Source organism: Lonchura striata, chromosome 1A (assembly GCF_050655825.1).
Source record: "Lonchura striata isolate lonStrDom1 chromosome 1A, ASM5065582v1, whole genome shotgun sequence".
Lineage (NCBI taxonomy): Eukaryota > Metazoa > Chordata > Aves > Passeriformes > Estrildidae > Lonchura > Lonchura striata.
This window is the reverse complement of record NC_140741.1, coordinates 64,514,668-64,537,815: the sequence shown is the minus strand read 5'-3', so window position 1 is coordinate 64,537,815 and position 23,148 is coordinate 64,514,668. Positions and strand designations below refer to the sequence as shown.

Below are 23,148 nucleotides of genomic sequence, written 5' to 3'. Positions count from 1 at the left end.
TTCTACTTTTATGTCTGAAATAAATACTCCAGTCACATTGTTAAGCTTTATTTCACAACAGTGAAAATATAAGCTGAAATTCTTGCACAACCACTTCATCTAAGGAGCTTTAAGAAAAAATGCTGAATACAAAACTTGTGGTAAAATTTTAAAAGTTGGCAATATGGAGATTGAGAAGAAGAGAATGTTTGCGTTGCATTTTGATTATCAACCTGCATTTCATCCACACTTTGAAGACATACCTGATTCTGATCTGGCCTTTTTATAGCTCTAGATCTTAGCAGTGATGGGGAAAAACTCTGTTCAGGGATTAGCTCCTAGAACAGGCTCAAGTTGTTGTGTATTTGGGTACATCAAGCTCGGTGTGTGCTCTCACAGCCTCTCTCCACTCTTATGCCACCTTTAGCTGTCTGGTATCAGCCAGCACATTTCAGAAAGGAAATGGTAATTAGGCATGCTATAGATAGCCGTGGAGTAGCACCTTATCAGTGCTACAAATATTTTCAACAGCTAAAATAACCCCAAGCAAAAAAACCACAACCCCCCCCTAAGATTACATGAAGTTTTACCTTCTTTGCAGATGAAAAGCACAAACAGGCCAGGCCTAGTCTGAAAGGACATCCCACGCTTTGCCAGCAGTTTACAGACAGAGACTCCATCTATTCAATAAGCAATTTCAGCGTGAACAGTCTCAGAAAACAGGGATGCTACTTGAAGTTCTGGAAAACACCTAATACTTCCTGGGGGATCACAAGCAGGGCAATTCATCACAGGGCCTCCTAGTTTGTGAACACCAAGTGACTGAAGCTCAATTCCAGGCCTCACTGACAGGCAGTACCTGACTGTAAGAGCTGATTTGCTCTTTCTTCCTCTGTATATTGACAGAAGCTGACTGCTGTGGGAGGAGAAAACACCAACACAACCACAGTGAGTGTTCATATTTGACATTAATCTTATCAAACATCCTTGAAGAATGAACATCACAGTTCTTTTACCAAAAACATATATGTTAAAGAACATCAGAAGCTCTTCTGACGTAGCAGGTATGCACAAATGCAGGAGGAGAAAGCGACCAAAGGGGCAGTCGGAGGCACTTGGAGTCACTCCGTGGGGAAGCTTCCTAAAGCATGGCCTCTTCTCTCTGGTGACCAGTGACAGGAGGGAATGGCCTGGAGCTGTGCCAGGGGAAGTGAAGGCTGGATATTAGCAAAAGGTTCTTCACCTAGGGGATGGAGGGACACTCGAACAGGCTCTCCAGGGAAGCGGTCACAGCTCCAAGAAGCGTTTGGACAACGCCCTCAGACACATGGTGCGATTCTTGTGGCTGACCTGTTCAGGGCCAGGAGCTGCACTTTGATGATGTTTGTGAGCCCCTTCCAACTCAGACTATTTTCTGATTCAGTGATTCTTCCAGCCGGCCTGCGGAGGAGCTCGCTCCGCGGGGAAATCCCGAGGCTCGAGGCGCTGTCGGAAGCGGAAGGGCCGGCGGCGCCGGGAGCGGGCGGCGCCGGGAGCGGGCGGCCCCGCCGCGGGGGCGGGCTGAGCGCGGCCGAGCCGGAGCGGCGGCGGGCCGGGCTGCGGCGATGCCGCTGCGCCTGGCGCCCGAGTTCGAGCTGCGGAGGGACGTGGTGCCCTGGCTGCTGGAGCGGGGCTGCGCCGCGGCTCTAGGTAATGCTCCGGGAGGCCGAGGAGAGCCCCATCCCTCTCTCCGCCCTCCGGCCGCGGAGGAGCCGGGCTGAGGCCCCGGGGCGGTCCCCGAGAGACCCCCGGGCAGCCCGCAGCGGAGCTCCGCCGCGGGGCCGGGCACGGCGGCGGGGAGCGGCCGCTGGGCCCGGGGCAGCGACCCTCGGGTGCCCGCGCACTGGAGGCGGGCGAGTTCGCTGTCCTCGAGGAGTTTCTGACGTGCCGAAAACACTAATACACATCTGCTGCGCTCCACAGCTTGTTTCTTCTTCCTGCTTCTTCACACGTTTGGAGCTTTCTCTTTTTGTTCTCCCTTCTTTCCTCCACCCCAGCCAAAAAAAAAAAAAAAAAAAAAGTATTAGCATTACTCCCTCTCCCACGCTACTGCCCTTTCTGGGAGGAAAAGCCCCACAGCCTGAACACTTTGGTGTGCCTGGTAAACGAGTGGTGGTTTAAAATGAGATGCAGCGTCAGCTGCCACAGCGCCGGCGTAGCGAGGGCTCGGGGTAGTGGTTGGAAAAAAGTGACCTCCCGTGTTCTTGGCACTGTGGCTTTTCGCTTGCTGTTCATCTGCAGAGCAGCTGGCTCAGTTCTGCTTTTCAGAAACTGATGCAAACCTGATTCTAATAAAATTATAATACAGTAAAAGTTACTGCTTCAGTAGAAATGCCATCGATATGCAAGTGTGATGAACTTGAAACGCCTTCGGTTGCTTTTACTTCACTTAAAATACTTAACTTGCTTCCTGCATTGAGGCGCTGTTATCAAATAGGCTCAGAAGTTTTTGTTTGGTGACAAATCAGAAAGTGTCAGCTTCGCGAATAAGAGAATTATTTAGCAAGTCATCATTTTAAAAAATCTGTTAAAATACTTTGCATTTTCTACATTTACTGAACAATTATTGAAAGGTATACTGAAGGGATCTGAGGTAAAATTCTGAAATTCTCCACTCATAATTTATTAATCTAGGATTTTTTCAGTTCATCAGTGATGTATTTAAAGGTAAATCAATCTATATGTTAATGGCATAAGGGTCTCAAAATGGCACTGACTTGCATTTGGGAAGCAGAAAATTGTATTGAGTCTTCTAAAATGTAATGGAGTCTTCATTCAGCAATGTCCCTGGTAATACAGAATCATAAAAAACTAGTTTGGAGGGTGCATCTGATCAAATACCAGCACTACTGTATTGCATTTTAACTTATCTGTGTATGGTGACTTCTTCCCGCTCATGCAGTGCTGTCATATTAGGAATGTGAAGGTGGGAGGTAGGGATTTGAAAAGATTAATTTAAACATCAAAGAAATATCTAATCACAGAAAGCAAGTAATTTTTAGGAGTCATGGTACTTTGTGTCAGTATTTTCAGATGTTACTTATTCATATTTATTATTTTCTTTCCTAAGGACTTGAAAGCACTTGATAGCATGTGAGAACTGCTAATTGCGTGAGAGCTGGGAGTAGCTGTGATGATAGGAAGGGAGCGGCAGACAAAATGAATTAGCCTTGTTCTCTTTATTCCACTTAATTTGCTATGAGCTGCATATAATGGCCTTCAGGAAATCAAACTCTGCATTCTCCTGATTATGTTGGTAAAAGCTGTGTTCTGGGCAGGCAGGCTGGGTTGGTTCTTTTGCAGCCCTTCATCTGCTGGTCTCAGCTGTGGGCATGAAGAAGAAGTTGTAATTCTATGTGCAGGATTTTACTGCAGGAGTTTCCAAGGGCAGAGACCACTGCCACTTCTTTGCCTCCATATTCCCACTGGCTTTTCTCTTCAGAAGAGAAACTCTTTTCTGTCACAGAACGTTTTCAGCACCTTTAAGATGTCTGTGTCCAGTGATAGGTAAATTCATGGACATGGAGATTACTCATGGACCTTCTCCTTTACCAAAATTCTGTTCTGAGGAAGTATTGCGTGAGAAAATGTGGAGACCGTAGTACTCATCTTGAACGTTTGAGGTGGATGTTAAGTTCCAGGAAGCTTCAGATAAAAAAAAGAGAATATATTGTTACCTTAGACTCTCCCAATTGTCACCATCTAGCCCTAATGTACTTCGAGTGATCTGAAACCAATAGAAAGTGATGTGTTGCTCAATGTACAGGAAGGGTTTTCATTGTCCTCCCACAACGAAATGGAAAATTTACTTTCTTCTGATAATACTTGAAAAAGTTTTTTTTTTTCTTATCACTGCAAGCTGTACAAGCCAGTTCATAGTATCAGGCTTGTTAAACTAAGTTTCACTAAGTGTCTTCCTTCTATGAACACTTTGTGAGAACTGCCAAGTAAATAGTGTCAGACTTGACTAAATGCTTGCAGAGGGTTGAGGAGAGTTCTTTATGTTGATGCTTACTGAACTGCAGGCCACCTTTATTATAAAATTGAGACCAATCATACAAGCTTCAGCCTTAACTAAGGGCAAAATTTCCACTTCTAATAAAAATTCCATCGCAGATAAGCACATTTTTGTTGGCTGCGGTGATGAGAAAACATAAAAGCAGCATCAGGAAAGCATTTTTCTCACCTTAAGTACAATATTTTATCTTTTTTTTGGGTGGTTTTCTTTTTAATTTTTACTGCTTTGTCCAGATGTGCTCTTCTCTTTCTGTGTCCATCTTAGTTTCCTTCATATTTGTTTCTATTTTAACAGTACTCTTTCATTCACATCCCAAATAATTTTGTGCCCTGCATTGTTTAGTTCCCTGTACTTGTAGGTAGGTTGCATATCTCTCTATATGGTATTTAGTCGTGGGGTTCTTTGGATTTTGGTGGGTTTTTTTCTTTATTTATTTCTGTTTTGAGAAGGAGGAGGGGCTAAGAATGACACGTGAGAGGTAGTGTTTGTGTTACAGAACTAATGTCTAAAGATGTAGTTTGTTTTCAGGCTTTCCTTTGAGATGCTGAAGGGGCAGGTGAGCAAATGATATTTTCCTCAGGCTAGTTCTCTCTTTCTGTAGTGTCCGGAGGACTGGAGTCTGGCTTAACTGTCTGAACCCCATGTTGTTTATAGTGAATAAATGCAAGGGGGTAATTTTGGTTTGGTTTGGTTTTTTTATTCTTTGGAAAAGTACATTTTCATAACAAAAGGTAGTGGTAATTAGAATCATAATTATAATGAAGAGGTAGGTGTATACAAAAATTTTTTTCTTCCATGTTTTGAAGTCCCTTAGCTATCTGTGCTTAAGTTTATCAGATTTAAATAATGTTGTAAGAAGTACTCCCACTTTTTCCAGAAAGGAGTAATTTTGGCATATGCAAATAAGTATTTACAAGTAAAACTGTATTTAGCATATTTCGTTAAAGTGTGCATAAATTATTGGATTAACCAGCTGAAATGAAAATCCTGTGCCTTTTTGTACGTCTTATTTCAGACACTTCTGAGAATTTATCAGCACTCTACGTTGTAAATGTTGAAAGAAATGGAAAAATTATTTATACCTGGAAGGTAAGTCCACCTTGGAATTTAATAAAAATATAATTAAGAATAATACTCTATGTGAATTTAATTGAGTTCTTGTAGTTTAAATTTTTTTGAAGTAAGCATTGGAACATGGAAACACAACTGATTACAATGTGGGGGGTTGGGCAGTGGGAAAATACTCATCTCCACTTCAGTCAAAGGTTAAGAATGATGAAATGGAGAGTCAAGTACTCACCTGATTAAGTCCATAGGGTTTTTGCCCTTGATTTTTTGCTGGCCCAGAATCTCCCCATGAATGAAATGCAAATTCTTTAAAACAGTTCATAAACACGTAATTTCACCCTTGATTTCTTAGCCTAGCTATTAAATTCATGTGCAGTGCTTTAGTTAAATGTTTTCTCCTACTAAAATGTCTTAAGGGTACCATTTATCTAGCACTGTTTCTGCATATACCTTTCTTTAAGATTAATCTATATTACTTTATTGCAAGTAGTTTGAAGTAACTCTTGTTTATTTGATGTCTTGAAGTATCTAGAACTGGCTTCTTAGCATAGGATTCTGCTCCCCATGGTATGGGTTTTCTAATGGTTTTAGAAAGTGGAACTTTGTCTTCTTCTCATTGTTTTTTTGATGAGACAAACTGTGCTCCTTGACTGTGCAGCTCAGAGAAGTCTGTAGATCCAGCTGGATCCTGGAGGGTCTTAGTTCTTGAGGAGTACAGATATGAGATGAACTCCAGTAGAGTAGGGGTGCCTGTCATTCCTCTCTGGCTCAACAATGCTAAAACTCTCCAGCTTCCCTAGGGTTAAGGGAAGAGGTGAGGCCTTCATCAAGGCTTTTACTTTAATATGCTTTCACCGTGGGTGGATGTTTCCTTTAGTACAAGCATAGGGAGGGGAATTTGTACCAGACAACAATAACCATAAAAAAAATTCTAAAGAGTGTGTCAAAGTTTGGGTTTTTTTCATTGCTTTAGACTCTAGAAGACTTAATACAAATAACCATGTGGTTCAGCAGGAGAGTTGGTACTCTGTGTGTGTGGTGTTGCTGCTTTCTAGCACCTGTAGATTGGCGTACGAAGCTTTTTTGGGCCTCTGACTGCCTTGTGTGCTCTTCAGGCTCTTGCAGCTGGCACAAGGGATGAGTTGTAGCTCAAGGTTCTCATGTCTAAATGTAGGTGTCTGCCTGCATGCTGGGTGTTTAAGCTCCCACTGTAGTCTGTAGGGATCTGGTCAAAGCAGTTGGTGGAGCTTAGGGAACTGACCACTTGTAGCCTGTTCTTTGGGAGGTGTACAGTGTGGAGGATGTGAACTAGACTGAGCTGGCCTGGCTTGTTTCCTAATAGATGCAAATAGAAAACAACCTTTGTCTTCTAAGTGAGCGACAGTCAAGTGTATTCTATGTGAGACCAAGGGAAGGTGGACACTGTGTTTTATATTCAAGATTATTTTAGAGTATTATGCTGTACTGTGGTTTTGACAGTGTTTATATTTTGTGACATTAATAGTTAATGTAAAGGAAGATACTTTTTAACAGAAGTGAATTCTATTTGCAAGGTAATGCAAGAATCTTCAGAGTGCACATGAAAACAAGTGTTCCAGTTTATGCATTGTCATGGGCATTGATGTAGTTCTTTTGCCAGTCTTGTAAAGTGTATTTTTCAGTGTCTTAGTAAGATGGTGTTAACATTTCAAACACTCTTGAAAAAAAAATAGTTATTTGTGAAAGCACTTGCTTAATCTTAAATTAGGAGGCCTGGAGCCTGTGTCTTAATATAAAGACATTTTGTTTTCTTTGTTTAAATCAGAAGTCAAAGACTTTTGTCATTGCCACAACAATAATGACACACACAGAAATAGACCCCTTAGGAAGCAAATACTCAGGCTTTTGTTTCAACTTCACAAAGCAAGTTGCCACAAATTTGTAAATAACCACAGATCTCTCCCCCTAAGCAGTTGTTAAAAACAATGAAGCTCACTGTGGAAGTAGAATCCTGTGTGGCTGGATTTAATTTCCGTAGTTCAGCAATTTAGTGCCTCTACCCAGAATACATTAATATTGTACATTGATACACATCAGTTTGATTTGCTATCCAGTGTATGCTGCAAAGCAAAATTTTCTCTTTTAATATATTTGGAAAATACAAGGTATGGTAAAAATTAAGAAGTAAAAAAGTTTTGATTTGTAGTCCCAAACATTTGTAAGAGCCCAAAACAAAATCATCATAATAGTATTTATCAATAAGCTAGAGAGGATATATATTATGTTACTTTTCAAAGGCAGAAGGCAGACCTGAAATCCTTTTTCCAGGCTACAGCCAGATCACTGGGAGCTGATTTTTGGTGATGTTCAACAGTTCTGTGCTCCCTTTTGACCTGCCAAGTTGGTGAGGTTCAGAATTCCAGCCTTAAATCTCCAGGGGCCAGAGCATCCCTATTGATTCTTGTACAGACATCTCTTTTCCTGGCCCTGTTGTCTGTAACTTAAAACCAGTTTAGAAGCAAAGTGAGAGAGAGGCATTAAGTTTATGCAGTGGCTTGTGGTCTGTGGATTGGCCACATTTCAGCTTTATCCCATGTGTTAGTTCTAAAAGATAAAAATAAATCTTTGTTCTCTTGGAATTAGAATTTACTTTCTTGGAATTAGATAATTAGCTGCCTGTTTATATGTAGGATAGAAAAGTGTGTGAATGAGGATGTGTGTCAAGGGGCAGGGAGAGCAAGGTAGGGAAAAAAAAGACCAGTGTTTAACTTTGTGTATATTTATATTGCTAGTGCTAATTTGTTTCTCTCCATAGGGAAATCAGAGAAACACTCACATTGGATTGTACGATCTTCAAACTAAACAAAATGAGGTGAGAGCAATACTAGGGTTCTCTCTGGTGACGACAGTGCTGTGGTGTTTCACATGTTGATGCTTTGCAACACAATATGTTATATCCTTAAGGAGTGTATCCTTGTTGAAAACAGGAACGATACTGGAGAAGGTATTGGAATGATTCTCAGGAGTGTTAAAATGCACCACATTGCAGAACATCTGAAAGGCTTTGAGAGTAGTAAAGCATCATGTCTGCAATCTTAATTTCTAAACCAAAGAACAAGTCCTTTCCACTCCTCTTCATATTGCACATGTGTGCCAAGAAGTAAATGTTCGGAGTTTTCTTTATATGTGCATTCTTGGTCCTTTTGGTGATACCATTTTAAGAGATTATTTTATTCTAAAACTGAACACACTGCAATTCAGTAACTAAAATCATGATAACAAGTTTTTGAAGGTGTCCCCATAATAGTATGAAATGAGTGAAATTTTGTATTTATATAAAGTCTACTATGCTGCTCTTATGGCTACAAAGAGTGGAAAAGAACCAGTAAAAAACACACATGAGAAAAAGGAGAATTGCCACAACTGAAATTTGAAATGTGTTCTTCTGGGCATGATAATATATGGCTTAAAGATAAAAACTGTGGGACAGCAGTATTTTCCTAAAGAGAAGTAATTAGATGGTTTCCTTTATGGAGTTTGAAAAAGCACAGTTATTAACATTACTGTGTTTCTCTCTAGCACCTCTATATGTTTGAGAAGAATCTGCACATAATCAGCTGTTCAATCAACAATGAAAGAACCTTATTGGGTAAATATGTGTTTTATCATTAGATTTTTTTGGTAAAGATTTAGCTTAGTAGAATGATACATTTGGGTTTAGAATTACTTAAATGTATTTTGACCTATGTGTTTCCCATAGCAGTTTATGAATTTCTGTGGATCCATTGTCAGATAATGTAATAACAACATACACAGCTGTGACAATATTGCTGTTCTATTAAAACATCTAAGGTACACTGCCCCTTTGGTCACTTTCTCCTCCTGCATTTGTGCATACCTGCTGCATCAGAAGAGCTTCTGATGTTCCTTTAACATATATGTTTTTGGTAAAAGAGTTGTGATGTTCATTCTTCAAGGATGTTTGATAAGATTAATGTCAAATATGAACACTCACTGTGGTTGTGTTGGTGTTTTTTCCTCCCACAGCAGTCAGCTTCTGTCAATATACAGAGGAAGAAAGAGCAAGTCAGCTCTTACAGTCAGGTACTGCAAGTGGATTTTTTAATACTGTTTGAAATATTGTACCTTTTTGCTTTCTTTCTCAGGTATTTCTGTTTAGAAAACAAAGTTGCTTACATAAAACAATGTTATCTAAGATTTTTTTTTTTTTTTTGCAGTATCCAAGTATTTAACCTTGCTAATCGAAATTCATCCCATTAATAATGTGAGAGTCTTAAAGGCTGTGGATAGCTGTGTTCGAGTGCAGGTAAAGTATTCAACTAATCTAAATATAAGCCCTTTTAATCTGCTATGCTAAAGAGAAGACATGGTTTAGTGCAGAAATATCTCATGTTATCTTGCAACTGTTACAGAGATAATGTCCCCAGTTTCTTCAGAGAAATAAAAAAATGAAGCTTCATAAAATATTTAGTAGAGACTATTTCTCCAACATAAAGGCTCCTTTTTTATTTCTCTTCAGTTTTCCAAAGTTTGCAGTTATAGTGACTAGTGACTATCAGTATGTAATAATAGCTGTTTTTACTAATTAAATATCATTAGTGTGACTGATTTAATTTAAAAATATATAAATATCCAGCTAAAAAAAGCCCAAAACATTTCAGATAGATATTCTAAACTACTTTGGTTTTTTACTTACTTTTAATTTTCTGTATAGTTTCTTTATCCAGTTGAAGGCAGAAGTGCTTCTAGAGAAAGTCGTCTCTTGGTAGTTTCAGAAGATAAATGTGAGTTAATATTTTCAAAGTACATTGTCATTCTTTTACTTCAAGATGATTGTTATAGTTTATATTTTTGGTAGACTTTTATTGGGGAAAAAACAGGAAAAAGAAGGATGTGAGTTATTCTAGGTATTCCAAAGGTCTTTCAAAACCTGTGTCATTTACCAGTTTTTTTTTCAATATTAACGGAATGGCCATCTTTGTCTACAATTAGTTGCTTAGCTCTTGCATTCATCAGTTATCATCTTCATTTCTAAAAAAAAGCTAAAATTTACTTCTTATAACGGCCTACATAAATCCAGAGCAAATCAGTTTACTGAAAGATGTAACTTAACATGGGAAGTGGGATAAGAATAGAGCAGTAGTTCCTTGGATTCAACTAACATTGCATGTTCAGCCTAATCTAATGGCAGAGAATAGATAAAGTTGGACACTTGGAAAAGACTGTGTTTTTCCTTCCTATTATAGAGTGAGATCTCTTTTTGCATCCCCTTGGAGAGGCCCATTGTCCCTGAGCTAGACACCAGCCTTGGGTAGGTGGACTTAGGTGGGCAGAGCTAAATCAGAGCCACAACATCTGCTGCGTGGATGTTGCGCTTCTCATGCAGGCCAGCTGTGGATAACTTCCAGGAGTTTTGTGTGGGAAAGGACTGTGAGGGGTGTACATGATAGGAAGTGAAACAGGTCAGGGATAGTCTGGGACATGCAGCTCTGCAGACTCTTTCTTTCCACCGGTGCTCCTTGGCTTGGTTGGGCACATTCCAGTCATTGCTCTTCAAGCCTGTGCTGTGCTGATGTGGGCAGGGAACTTTTTCCATGAGGTGTTATGGCTGAGGCTACTCTTAGCTCAGGAAAGGAAGAGACTCCAGGTCTCTGTGTAGGTACCTGTGCTCATGTGTCACAGATTTTCTTTTGCATTGAGTTGGACTTTTCTCACTCTGAAGTATTTGTACAGAATTCTAAGAGGTGAGCTTGTTTAATAAGCTGTATAAAAGTATCTAAAAATGTTTGTTTGTAATGAGTTTTAAAAATTTTCTTTTAAAGATATTGAACAATTTGACATTCATGTTGTTGCAGAAGAAGAAAACAAAGTGGTAAGATTGAAAAATCTTTGGGTTTGAGGTTTTTTGCTTTAATTAATTTAGCTGAAAATTTTGGATGGTTTTTTTAGTTTTATACTTGGGCAACACAAAGTTTATTAAAGAAAGCATCAATTACTATGGCAACTTATGCAGGTGACCACAAAGATGATTGAAAAGCTTTACACCTTGTAATCTATGAGGAAAATTATTTATTTTACTGAGTTTGTTATGTGTTGCTGAATGCTTCTGTGTGTTAGATTTTGGGAGTAAACATAGTGTTTATTAATTTTAAAACAATTTAAAATATTTGCAGCCATTTAAAATATTTTCAGAGTTGTCTTCCTAACCTTGTCTGTTATGAGTCTGTGTGAACCCAGTAGAATATTCACTTAAAAAAACAAATGAACAGAAGATGTAAAACTTAGATACAGTCCAAGTACAGTGAATATTCCACTCTCTGTTTCCCCTCATCTCTTTTTCTGTTTTTAACATGAATTTGTTGTCAACAAATTGTGGATTTTCTGTTTGAAAGACTTATTATTAATGAGCACTTGACTAATATAGTAAATAATTGTGTCATGAAAGCCAATGTTTTGAGTTATGGAGGTGAATGTAGGCTTTGAAGGAAAAGTTAAGGGCCTGATTTTTGTCCCTTTGCAATCTTTTATGGTTTACTCAGTTTATCATGACCCTTCAAGCAGATGCATTTTATATGCTAGACTATAGTAATGGAGCAAAGACTTAAGTATAATCAGAAAACAGACTGATCTGGTGTCCTTCTGACAAACAGATTTGTTTTGGTTGAAATGAAATCTCCCTATATCGTGCAGGTCTGCATGTGTACAATCCCAACAGTTTTCCACAATTCTAGCCTTTTCTCTACTTCAGCCCTCTCTCTCACATGGCTGAGACTTTGGATAGAAATTTCTTTTGGAGCTGACACACCTCCCCTTCGGTAGTTAATGCAGCTGATTCTGAACTGACTGTAGTATTTCCCATCTCTCTGAGGAAGGGTGCCTCTGCTATTCTTTGTTCACTTTGAGCAGTTTAAGTGGTGAATTTCTTGCAAGGAAGACTGAAAGAAAAGATTTGTTAGTAGGTGTACTCTGAAAACTGTGCTTCTGATCTCTTTAAACTGAGCACCCTGCACACAACAAAGGTGGACTTCATGCTGCTGACAAGGAGCCTGTTCCTTCCAAACTCCTTACTATTTCTGTGTGTTCTCTCACTGCTTTTCTCTTTAAAGCACAGACTGTGCATAATTGTTGCAAAACCTTATTTAATGACTTCTGATATTTTTATTCTTTCCCTGTAGGTGATTCAAAAGTCAGGTCAGCTTCCAAGAGCCAAAGTTGTAGATGACCTCGTTTGGGCACAGTGGGATATGATGGAGCAAAGACTCTTCTACATTGTTCCAAAGGTGAGCTGAAAGTCATTCTTGCAGTTTTGTTCCTGCCTGTCTAGTGACAGGGAAGTTTTAAGTGTGTGGAGTAGCAAGCAGGACTTTGTTTTCATTAGGATGGTTTTGTTCTTGTCTCAAATAACCTAAAGCAAAAGCCAAACTTGCTGTAGCTTGCTGTTGTGCTTAGTACATTACAAGAAGACTGGTGGTCTTACTGCTTTCTATAAAGAAGGTAAGCTTGGTAATGTTTTTTTTTTCTTTAGAAAGGTCTTCTATTCAAAAGTATCTAAGTCTATCCAAAACTGGTGTGAGTATAATGCCTCTTTTCTAGAGAATTCAAATCTAGAAGGTATTTTGTGTGCAGACTTACTGAGTGACCATATGAGGAGAGGTTCTTGGCAAGAAGCTCTGAAACTCCTAGGATTTGGTTTTGTTTTTTTTTTTCTTTTTGTCTGAGGGACTATTTGCACTTGATGCATTCTCTGTAAATAAAAAAATTCTTTATTCTTCTTAGCCACAGAAAGAGTGAATGTTATGAAATAACAGGAAGTGAACTGTGATGGAGAAATGTATTTATGCTTTTGTTTCTGAGATATCCTTTTTGAACTGACCAAAGTAAGATACAGTTTTTTCTGCCATATAGCTAGATATGGAAAACATTTTTTTAACTTTCTAAAATGTGTGAGACGTGTATTGACGTGCTTAAATGAGAGCCCACGCAATTATATATGATTGGCAGATAATGATCTGGGACAGGAAGGAAGCATGTCATAGTGCTATTGTGAGGGGTTATATGTGGTTTTTGAATTCTTTTGTCCCCTAACTTCTGCATATCTCTTAGCAAAGCAGGTTGAGTGTGAAAAATGGTGCTGAGTAGCCAGTCACTTCTCAGTCTGTGTAATATAATTTCTTACTTACAAAACACATCCTTTTTAATTCCAGGAATCAAAGAGTACTTTAAGGTGTGTCCAGTTTTATCCTGAGGAAAATTTTAACTCAATAGTAAGTTATGAGTATTTCATTATAAATGCTTTTTAGTGGGATGTAATTATGTTTTCCAGGTACTGCTACAGAGATCTGTTTGTCTTTTCCATTGTTTAAACTTTTTCAGAGGAAAACTGGAGGTTTTTGGGGATTTTTTGCATTATTTTCTTGTCAAGAATATATTCAGTCAGATTCAAATTTTTCCCACAGTAAGGTAACTTTAGTGAAATTACACTTTTTTGACCTAGAAGGCAGTAAGTGATATATAGTACACTATACTGATCTTATAGTCAGTTATTGAAAAAAGAGGCTTATCAAGTGCACTAGACAAAGAAACCCTGTGATTTTGTGTCAGTTTTAACTGACACAGGAACATTTTTTGAAGCCAAAATACAAAAAAAAGAACATAAAAATTACAACATGTGGTTGTTACTAGACCTTTATCCCAGTGGCTGACAATTGCTGCACTGCAGGAATTTATTTTCTAAGAAGAATCTGTTTTATGGGAGTTTTTGTAGTGACTGTAAGAATTAGAGGAGGATAAATAAACTTGTTAAAATGTTGACTCTGGTGAAATGTGACTATGACACATTTTACTAGTCTGAAATGCTAAATATAGTATATTGACCTCTGTAAAGAACAGATTTGATTTCTTTTTTGTTTAACAGCTGGAATCACACCTGGATATTGCTGTAAATGACACACAATTAAAGTAAGTTGTTTGTTTTTTTAATGTTTTGATTTGCTTCCCTTTTAATATATGTGGTAACGTTTTACAAACCCAAGTAAAATTTGTCCAAACCACAATATCTTTGTTTGCAGTTGTCTGCATGGTACTGGAACATGAGAATAACATGAAAACTGTGTCCAGACCTCCAGTTCTTATTCTCATCAGGGTCAGCTTTAAAAAGTAATTTAATCCTTGATTGCTTCTTAGTGCCATTTAAAAAAATTATTTGTCTGAAGAGCTAGCTATAGGTTAAACCTTCTGAGTATGCTGAACCTATTTAAATTAATTTGCTTTAACCTTGGGCATATTGTAGGCGATGTCAAAATATCTGTCAAGGGAAGCTCTGCATTTTTAATTGCTGTTTCAAGTTCTATTGGGCAGTTAAGCAAACCAGTAGTACCTTTTTATGGCCTGTGAAGACACTGCCTGTACTCTGTTCTTCTCCAGCATTCTTCACTTCCAAAGATGAAGATTTGTCTGATTCTGTATCTGCCATGCACACGACCACATCTGAGCTTGTCTCCTGAGAGCTCCGTTTTAACTGAGGGAAAAAACTAGGATGGTTTAACTCTGTCATAATTCTCATCTATCTTTAAATTCCAAAAAGACCCCTTTATTTTTGTGAATAAAAAGGGAGGCCAAAGCTATTAGGGCAGGTATCAGTAGGTGAAGGTAGTTTAGTTCCACCCTGCCCCAGCTGCGGCTTTCGGAATGTCTCAGTGCTGTGCATGAGGCTCAGCGTGGTGCTCCTGCATGTACAGGTTGTATCCTCTTACAGTTGGTGCTGAAAGAGCACAGCTCCTGTTAGAGCTTTAATGCTGTATTTTACTTTATTTCATTGTTTTTCAAAATTACTGCAGAAGACCAAGAGGAAAATCCCCACAGGATCAAAATACGTCCTGTAAAAAATACAACCAAACAAAAAAAAAGACCCAGCAGCAAAAAAAACCCTAAAGCAGACTGACTACAATCTTCTGCTGCATCTTTTGCAGGCTGAAAATAGGCCTTGTAGATTTAAAGATTTGTAAAACCATTAAAACACAAGCAGCATGAGACTGAAAATGTCATGGTATAACAAGTTCCATGTGAGTGTGATTTTGTGCTTTTGTTTTCAAGTATTTCCACTGAAGGTAGTGTCCCTATTGCACATTAAAATGTAGGTTAACAGACATGGGCTGTAGAGTTAGTTTGCAAAACCTTTGAGTTATTAGGTGTCACAAGTATTAGGATTTCCAGTACGTCATGACAACTTGCTTTCACTCCAAAGTATAGGAATGGTTGGACAATGCTGTAAGTGATTGTCAGGTATGTTCAAAATTGGTGAATAACAAAAAAACTGTATGTATTCTTAGGGTTCTTGTTTCTAATAGCATTGAACAAATTGATTAAAGCCTAATTTAACTTGCATTACAGAACATTTGATTGTAATTTATTTAGTATATTTTGGTTACATAGTGACTCTTCTGATGATCTTTTTGTTGTGATAAATCTCTATGGATGAAATAATTTAATTAGTGATCTTTATTTGCTCATAGACTTGTGAATTTTGGATATGATTACTGTCAAGATCAAGGTGTTGCATCTAAATCTTTGAACCTTCAGGTTTTCACAAGTAAAGCAGGTAATGAATAAATAGAAGTATGGTCAAAATTACCTCCACTAGTAATTATCATGCAGTGTAATCCTGATTGATTATTTAATTTCTTCATAAAATATTGAAAAACACATAAAAATACAAAAATTTATAATGTGAGTGTGAGATTTATATTCCTTTAGAGCATACTTGGCAGGTAACTGTGAGGAGAGGTAGAAGGCAACTGTGCTTTATTTGTCTTGATAAATTTTTTACCTTCTGAAAGCTGCAGTGAAGTTGAGCTGAAGTACCCAAGGTTTTATATACCAGCACCAACAACAAAACAGTCACCCAGAAACCTTTTGGTAGCCCAGCTTCAAAGAACTGGTACCATGCTCTCCTCTAGTAAAATCTCTCTAAGAACACCTTAGCATTTTTCTGGCAGTTTCAGAACCCAGCAGGTACTAAAATGTGGTACTGTGTGTTACATTAAAGCAATCTGATGTTAATGCTGACCAAAATTATGTTAGAAAGTAAATTCAAGGAAGGTTTGTCTGGGTTTCTGATCTAGTATATGTTTGTGTTACAGAGTGGACATAGGTACACAGAACATGTGCAATGCAGGCTTTAAGAGCTTTATATTGCTGCTAGTATGTGGTGTTTAGAAGGTCCAAGTATGTGATACTAAACATAGTATGTGCTACTCAAGGGTTCAGTATATATGTGATTCCTTAAACTTAAACCTAAAACGTTACTTAAACCTGTAGGATTTTGGAGTCTCCCTCCATGCTAATCTATGCTATGAGCTTTTTTGGATTAAAAGCTTAAGAGGTATCAAGAGGTATCTGTTCATCACAGCTGTTTTCAGCTTCTGAATTAGACCATGCAGGCAGGTAGAGATAGATGGTATCTGTTTAACCTTTGAATGATCAGCAGAGTTGTACAGGGAAGTGTTGCAAGAGGGGCTTTACATGTCACTCCCTGAAGCCTGCTGCACACACACTGAACTGCTGAGCTGCCTGCCGCTTGCACTGAAATGACCATTAGTGCAAATCAAGTGAAAAACAGCTTCCTTACATGGATTTTTTTTCTTACCAAGGCAAACTGCATGCTTATAAAGATTAAAGGGAAGGAATTAGAAGTAAGAGAAAGCCAAGTTTCTATCTTTCAAATGTAGATTAGGCTTTTTCTCTTTTAGCAAGACAATTTCTTATATAAACAGCCAGTCCAATAATGGAAAATACTATTGATTTGTATATATGTTTCCTCTTAAAACCTGGGGAGGAGTATATTCCGATTGAAGTACCTCCTTGAATTTAGGATGAAATGCAGTAATTCTCCAACAAGACTCTTGTTTAGTTACTGTAAGTAAAATGTTTTTTTCTGTCTGGTGGCACAATATTTAAAGTCTGTCTGGAACCATTCTAAAGCAAAAGCAAAAGTGTGTGCTTTTCTTTGCATTTACTGTGAAACAGATAATTTGACATTTGCACTTAAATGAGATTACTGTATATGGCTTTTCCTTGAATGTTGTTTAAAACTGAGGATTACCTTCACAACCCATTTCTGATAACTAACAGTTTGGAGCAAGTTATTTTGGTGCTAAAACCTTATCTAGTTGTTGAAGAACACTGTGGGTAATCACACCAAAGGTTCCCTTTTGTGCCTCAGGGGTGATTTGTGAAACTGGACTGCAAGTTCTTTGTGGTGCAGACTATGCCTGCTGTGGGACTGCTAGCACAGCTCTGATATTAATGCCAGTATCCCTGCTTGTACCAGTTGGACATCCCTGGCAAAGTGTAATTGGCAAAACTTTTAACTGCAACATTCCACGCAATTTCCCATTTAATTAAACTGTTATTGGCTCCTGCCAATATGAACTTTGAATGAAAACACTTCTCCTTTCTCAAACTTCTGCAGCAGAAAAGTAGCTCTTGTTTCTTACACTCAGCACAGACAAAATCTCTCCAGATAAAAACCCCCATGTAATTCTTGAATAGCTGAGATCAAGCAGTTCCAGTCTCAGAATTAACTTGACGTGTCCAGAATTCAGTGGTTATTAGATAAACACTGTACTGTTTTCTCTTAGTGCTTTAGAAATATTTTTCAATTAAATTTGCTCAATATTAAAAAAATTCAGGCAGTAAGAGGTCATAGACACTGGATTACCATCAGCTAACTATCTGCCTGAAATTTAGGTATCTGGACTATGTTTCTAGAGAGAAATAGGCATCTCCAGAGGATGAATCAATCCATATTTCTTTGTTTGCTGAATAGGGGTCTAAGTGAGAGCTGTTTGGATGGCTGAAGTTAAGTGAGGCAAGTCCCTCCTAAGGCAGTACAACTAGACAAAATGCCCTGGTGCAATGTTGTATTTGAGTTGTGGCATTTGGATCCCAAGTTGAGATGCTGTTACAGCCTCATGTCTTGAGTTTTTGCTTGAGCAAAAATGAGGAATTTAGTTAAAGTTTCCTAGGGAAACTTAATTTCTGCATATCATAGGTGACTCTTACAGTCTCAGTGGGCTGACTTTGTCGAGTGCCAGAGTTGTAACTGCTGTTTCCCAAATAGGAGCAGAATTTTATTTTAAATCAATCCTCCTTTTCTCTTCCTTTTTTTTTTTTTTTTTTAAATCTGTGTGGTCAAGATATTTTTCCCTTTTATTTCTGGAAAGATAAGTGTTCATCCAAGTATATCCTCACATGAGTCTTCTTACCTTGCAGCATTCAGCTACAGCTTTTACTGTTTGCAAATGATTTTGAAATGAGTAGTGTGGAAGACCTGGCTCTGCATACATGTGTAATAGGCTAATAAGCTTTCCCTGCAGCAGCACAACCCAGCTCTAAGTTGCGGAGAGCACTGCTAAGGGTAGGAAAGGAGTCTGTGGTGTATTCTTAGTGTCTGGCTGCTCTACTGGGATTGCCAGGACTGTCAGATTAACTTTGCTTGGACACCTGCTGGTCTGAGGCTGCCATGTTTCTGTCTGCATTAACAAAGCACCGTTTGTTATTTCCGGTTGTTTGTAGCTCAGTTTGTTGACACATGGACCAATATTGTTGAGTTGAAAGATGCACATCCTATTTATAGTCTCCCACCGTTACTGTGGTCAGCTTGTACATTGCCCACTGACACTTCAGTCTGCACACGCTTGCTTGCATGTTGTGCAATTTACAGAGCAATGTACACAGAAGACTCCAGCATACAAGAAAGAAATTTTCAGTGCTGGAAGGGAGCTGTTGATAATAAAACAGCAATCCAGTGGGTTGCTGGAACTTCTCCAGTCTTCCTCATGAGTCCTGCTGCTGCTACTTTAAAAATTATGCATGTTCTGAAAGAAGCCAAGTGCTCTGGCAAAATGCCCTGTCTGTTGTCTGAACGACTCAAATATCCAAACAAAACCGTATCAAACCATATTCAGTCAGCTAAGAATGAGCAGAAAGAAAAATTGCATCTTAAGAAAGCAGTTACCTTCCCCAGAAGGTAGAAGCATGAACTGTCTCAGCCATATTTGTATCACAGCTATGGTACAGACAGCTTTGTGGTGTGAAATAGCGAGTCATTTAATCAAATAAAGTAACTGGGTAGCTGTGCTTTTTTTGTACTTGTGCTTTTTCCATACTGTGCCATTTTCTGCATAACTTGTATACACAGCCTTTATTTTTTACAGAACAGCACCTGTATTAGTATTACTTTATTTTCTTCTTTTAAATTATGAACTTCCAATAAAGGTAAAAGGTGAATGGTTATATTTGTGGATGAGGTTTCCCAGCTGTATTGGGATAATGTGGTTTGGAAGCTGTTTTTAACATGAATGCCAAAGCATCAGAGTAAGGAGATTAAAGTTTTTATAAGAGATGAAAGCAAGGTTACCATCCAGTGGGGTCTAAACAGGATCAGTCTAATCTAGAATAGTTCTGGGAGTGGGAAACCTTCCTGTATGCAGTATCCTGGCTGAAATAAACTTGTCTCAATGACTGACTTCTCTCCTAATAGAGAGAATAGCAGTTCTTTGGGCTGGAAAGGGGAGAAGTGACTATCACTTCTAGTGTGAGAAAGTTTTGGTAGTGTATTCATGCTGCTGCCAATATAAGATTACTTGAAAAGCAAAGAAATGGTGTTTTATTATGTTGTTGAGCATATCTGACAGCTCCCGAACACAAAATATCTGGATTGAGGCAGTCTATGGAGAGAAAGGCTTGATCAGTTTTCTGGCTGCAAGCATGATTTCTTCTGGAAAGAGCTAAAATGTACTTCCCCTAAAAGAAAGAACTGGCCATGAAGGACCCAGGTTTCCATTGTGTCAGATTGCCTCTTCTGTTCTTTCTTGATTTTATTTCATTAGGTAAATGATGATTAGAGTCCATAATAGATATCCCTGTAATCTTTACATTTTTTTGAGAGATTGTTTTTAGTTTCTAATTTGAAACAGTCTTGATTTGGTTTTGTCCAGTATAAAGATGTCTAGATATTCAGCTGGACAAGTGAATTTTCTTTCCCTATTTTGTCTTTTTAGGAGGCTTGTGTGTGTGCTGTAGTCTAGTCTCTGATATTCCTCATGAGATAATATACTCCATATATTTTTTACATAAAGGTAAGACTAGCTTGTTAACTTACTGTACTTTATTTTGGAGAATGTCAGTGTGCTGAAAGAGTCAGAGAATGACTTTCAAAACAAATAACTACCGAAGTCTGCAGACAATAAACTACTGTGGCTGGTGTTTCAAGACAGCAGCTGCCTTTAGCTTTGGCTTTCCTGCTGTAGGCTTCCTGCCTGATGCTGAGTGAGTGGCTTCAAACCAGTGGCCTTGTAAATGGTTATTAATTTGGTCCCTTATTTCTAGCCAGACTTTCCGGCATGCTGAGCACAGACATCAATGAAATCTGTGGGAGCTTGCAGGTGTGTTGTACTTATGCCATAAGGCATTTGTATGGGAAATAGAGCCAACAGCTTTTAGCTTGAGTGTCTGTTTAGAATTCCAGTTCAATGTGTCATTTTCACAGCAAGAGGTGCAACACCCACTGACTCTAAGAATAGTTGCTATGTAAGTGGTGCTCTAGCTCCTAAAGTTTTAAAATAATAAAGGACACTTTTTTATTCCAATCAGAATAAAAGTTCTTATTATCAAGATTTTCTTATTTGATACATGGACAGAGAGGCAAATTATTCCTCAACTGAGAAGGTGCATAGTATGGAATAACTGTTCAAGTGCACACTATGTCTCTGTTCTACCTTAACAGTTTGCTTTCTTGTGTCAGGATGCTTCTCATATGTCAGAGCTGCACATACACGTTGCTTTGCTGCTGGAATATTGTGAGATTGAGTGAACTACCTTTTTGTGTTGTTCTTAATGCCTTCAAGAGAAGGCATTAATAAATTGGAAGAAGTCTTTTTTGGGTGTGACACACTGTGCATTGCACTGCTGTGAAGGGCTGATTTCCCCAGACACATCTGACATGTAGCCAAAGAGTTGTTGGATTGCTTGGAGCCAGCCATGGCCCTTGTACATCCTGATCTGTACTAGGAAGAAAATGAGGATAAATATGGTGACATTGACTAACTAAGTCTGAAATGACCGCAGTGGGATGGAGTTGTTTGATGCAGAGCTGTTTGTGGGTTCATGTAAGATTCATCAGTTGTACAAGAGAATTTGAGTAATGGTCTTGCAGTGACCCACAGAAGCAGTGGTATATTGGGTCCATAACTCGCATTTTGGAGTCCATAACCCATATTTTTAAGACATTTAAGAAGCTCAGCTTTTTCTGCAGCCTCTGTAATCTTGGCTGGAAGCTTCCCACCCCTGTTAAAACAGTCACTGCAGCATAAACAGAGAAGTCACGATGTTGCAGTTGAATTCTGCAGTGCTGGTTTTAGCTTGCATGTGCTCATGCTGGCAAGTGACAAAGTGGTGATGGGGAGTATACTGACTCATTGCAAGCTAACTCCAGTCAGTAGTTTGTATGAAAAACTATATCTTCTGACACCTCTGCCTCTGTGAAGTGTTGCAGGTAGTGATTTTTCTCTCGGTGATCCTGTAAACTGTGGATCTTATATTGAATTTCTATGTATTATTAATTAGAATCCTGATCATGACACCATTAGTTACTAGAATCTTCAGCTTTTCTCAGAGACTGAGGAATTTGAGGGCATTGTGTCATTCTTACTGAGTGCCAGAAGTGTGGTACAAGTCTAGATTAAAACAACAGCTGTGCTGATGCAAAGCCCATGCAAACGTAGCAGGTCTGAAATTGGCCTTTGTCTAAACTGAGCTGAACTGAATTAGAGGAATAAGGCATGCAGATAAACAAAGTGGAAATTCTTCAAAACAGTTGAAAGATCACCAAAATGTGAAACACAGCTATATAAAGTATTTGTGTTTGGGTTGTTCTGGGTGGAAAGGTATTTTTACACAATCTTGCTCTGGGATGGCATGCTTCTTTAAACACAAACATAGGCTATGCAGTGCCCGGCTAGTTTTCACACACTAAAGTACTGCATTGTGTAGGTGCCAGTCTACTAGGTGTGCAGGAACTCTGTTTAGAATGGATTTAATCTGTCTGTGCAGACAACCCTATAAAACAAACAGTGTAAAAGGTCCCCATTCGGGTCTATGGGAACTGCAGAAGTTTCTAGCTATAAAGTCGTAGGTGGATGGTAACAAATGGTGTTTATTGTTTGAGGTTTTTAAAGTTTTTTTTTTTCCTCCCTCAGGTTATAACAAAACTTTTACAGTTTCTCTAGAAATAACAGAATCTCATCAATTGAAGGAAGTGGCTTTTATGAATCTTGGTAGGTTACTTGTGTTACTTTCCTGTGTGATTGCCATTCTCTATGTTTTAGGAGACAAATGGCTAACTCTTCTCTGGAAGGAAAGGATTTTTTTTTCCTTGGCTTTAGGTAGCAGTGTTGTTTTGCTGATTTTCTTCTGCTTGCCTTTTGTATTTGGCATTTGATATTGCAATGCCTCACTATTAGTAAGCAGCTTCCTCTGAAATTGCCTCAAAATCTGTGCTGGACACCAGCTGCTGAGTTCTTGAGTATCTCAAGTTTCTTGAATCCTCCCCTGGAAACACAAATGTACTGCTAGTGTTTCCTGTGTTAATACAACAGCAGCTTTTAATTAACTCCTTTTATATTTCCTAGATATAATCAATTCCTCACAGAGAAGTGGGCCAAGTTGAGAATCATGTGAGGCAATCATTTGCCTCTTAAAGCAAATAAGTGATCAAGTGCTAAATTCACCACTGTTGTTTCTTTAAATAGGTTATTATGTGGCTGCTTATTTGCCTGGCCAGTTCCTGCACCTCCTGAACATTCAACATCCTGACATGCTGTGCTATAGTTTATTTCTGACAGGTATGGTAAAACTGCTTTAAGTAATTTAGTTGTTGTTGTGGAAACTTGTTCATATCTCTTTACATGAAAGTTGTATTTCTCAATGTTTCCTTATTGCACAGTGTTCTGACAAAGGAAGGATACTGAAAGAATAAGAATGAC

General features: G+C 38.6%; 1 protein-coding gene across 2 annotated transcripts in view; it reads left to right on the top strand.

Moving 5' to 3' along the window:
• The first annotated feature begins 1,504 nt into the window (after positions 1-1,504).
• The window catches only part of GSAP (gamma-secretase activating protein), a 44,828-nt gene continuing 23,184 nt past the window's right edge, over positions 1,505-23,148 (top strand). Inside the window, exons 1-15 of one of the 2 annotated variants that reach the window (XM_021548336.3) lie at positions 1,506-1,668; positions 5,052-5,125; positions 7,899-7,955; positions 8,663-8,732; positions 9,131-9,187; positions 9,322-9,410; positions 9,819-9,888; positions 10,927-10,976; positions 12,280-12,384; positions 13,309-13,368; positions 14,019-14,062; positions 15,616-15,701; positions 20,167-20,244; positions 22,363-22,440; positions 22,915-23,007. In XM_021548336.3, coding sequence (XP_021404011.3) covers positions 1,584-1,668; positions 5,052-5,125; positions 7,899-7,955; positions 8,663-8,732; positions 9,131-9,187; positions 9,322-9,410; positions 9,819-9,888; positions 10,927-10,976; positions 12,280-12,384; positions 13,309-13,368; positions 14,019-14,062; positions 15,616-15,701; positions 20,167-20,244; positions 22,363-22,440; positions 22,915-23,007 — 1,096 coding nt within the window. In that variant the 5' untranslated portion in view covers positions 1,506-1,583. Of the gene's footprint in view, positions 1,669-5,051; positions 5,126-7,898; positions 7,956-8,662; positions 8,733-9,130; positions 9,188-9,321; positions 9,411-9,818; positions 9,889-10,926; positions 10,977-12,279; positions 12,385-13,308; positions 13,369-14,018; positions 14,063-15,615; positions 15,702-20,166; positions 20,245-22,362; positions 22,441-22,914; positions 23,008-23,148 lie in introns of both variants that reach the window. The other variant, XM_085569326.1, reaches the window with a different exon arrangement.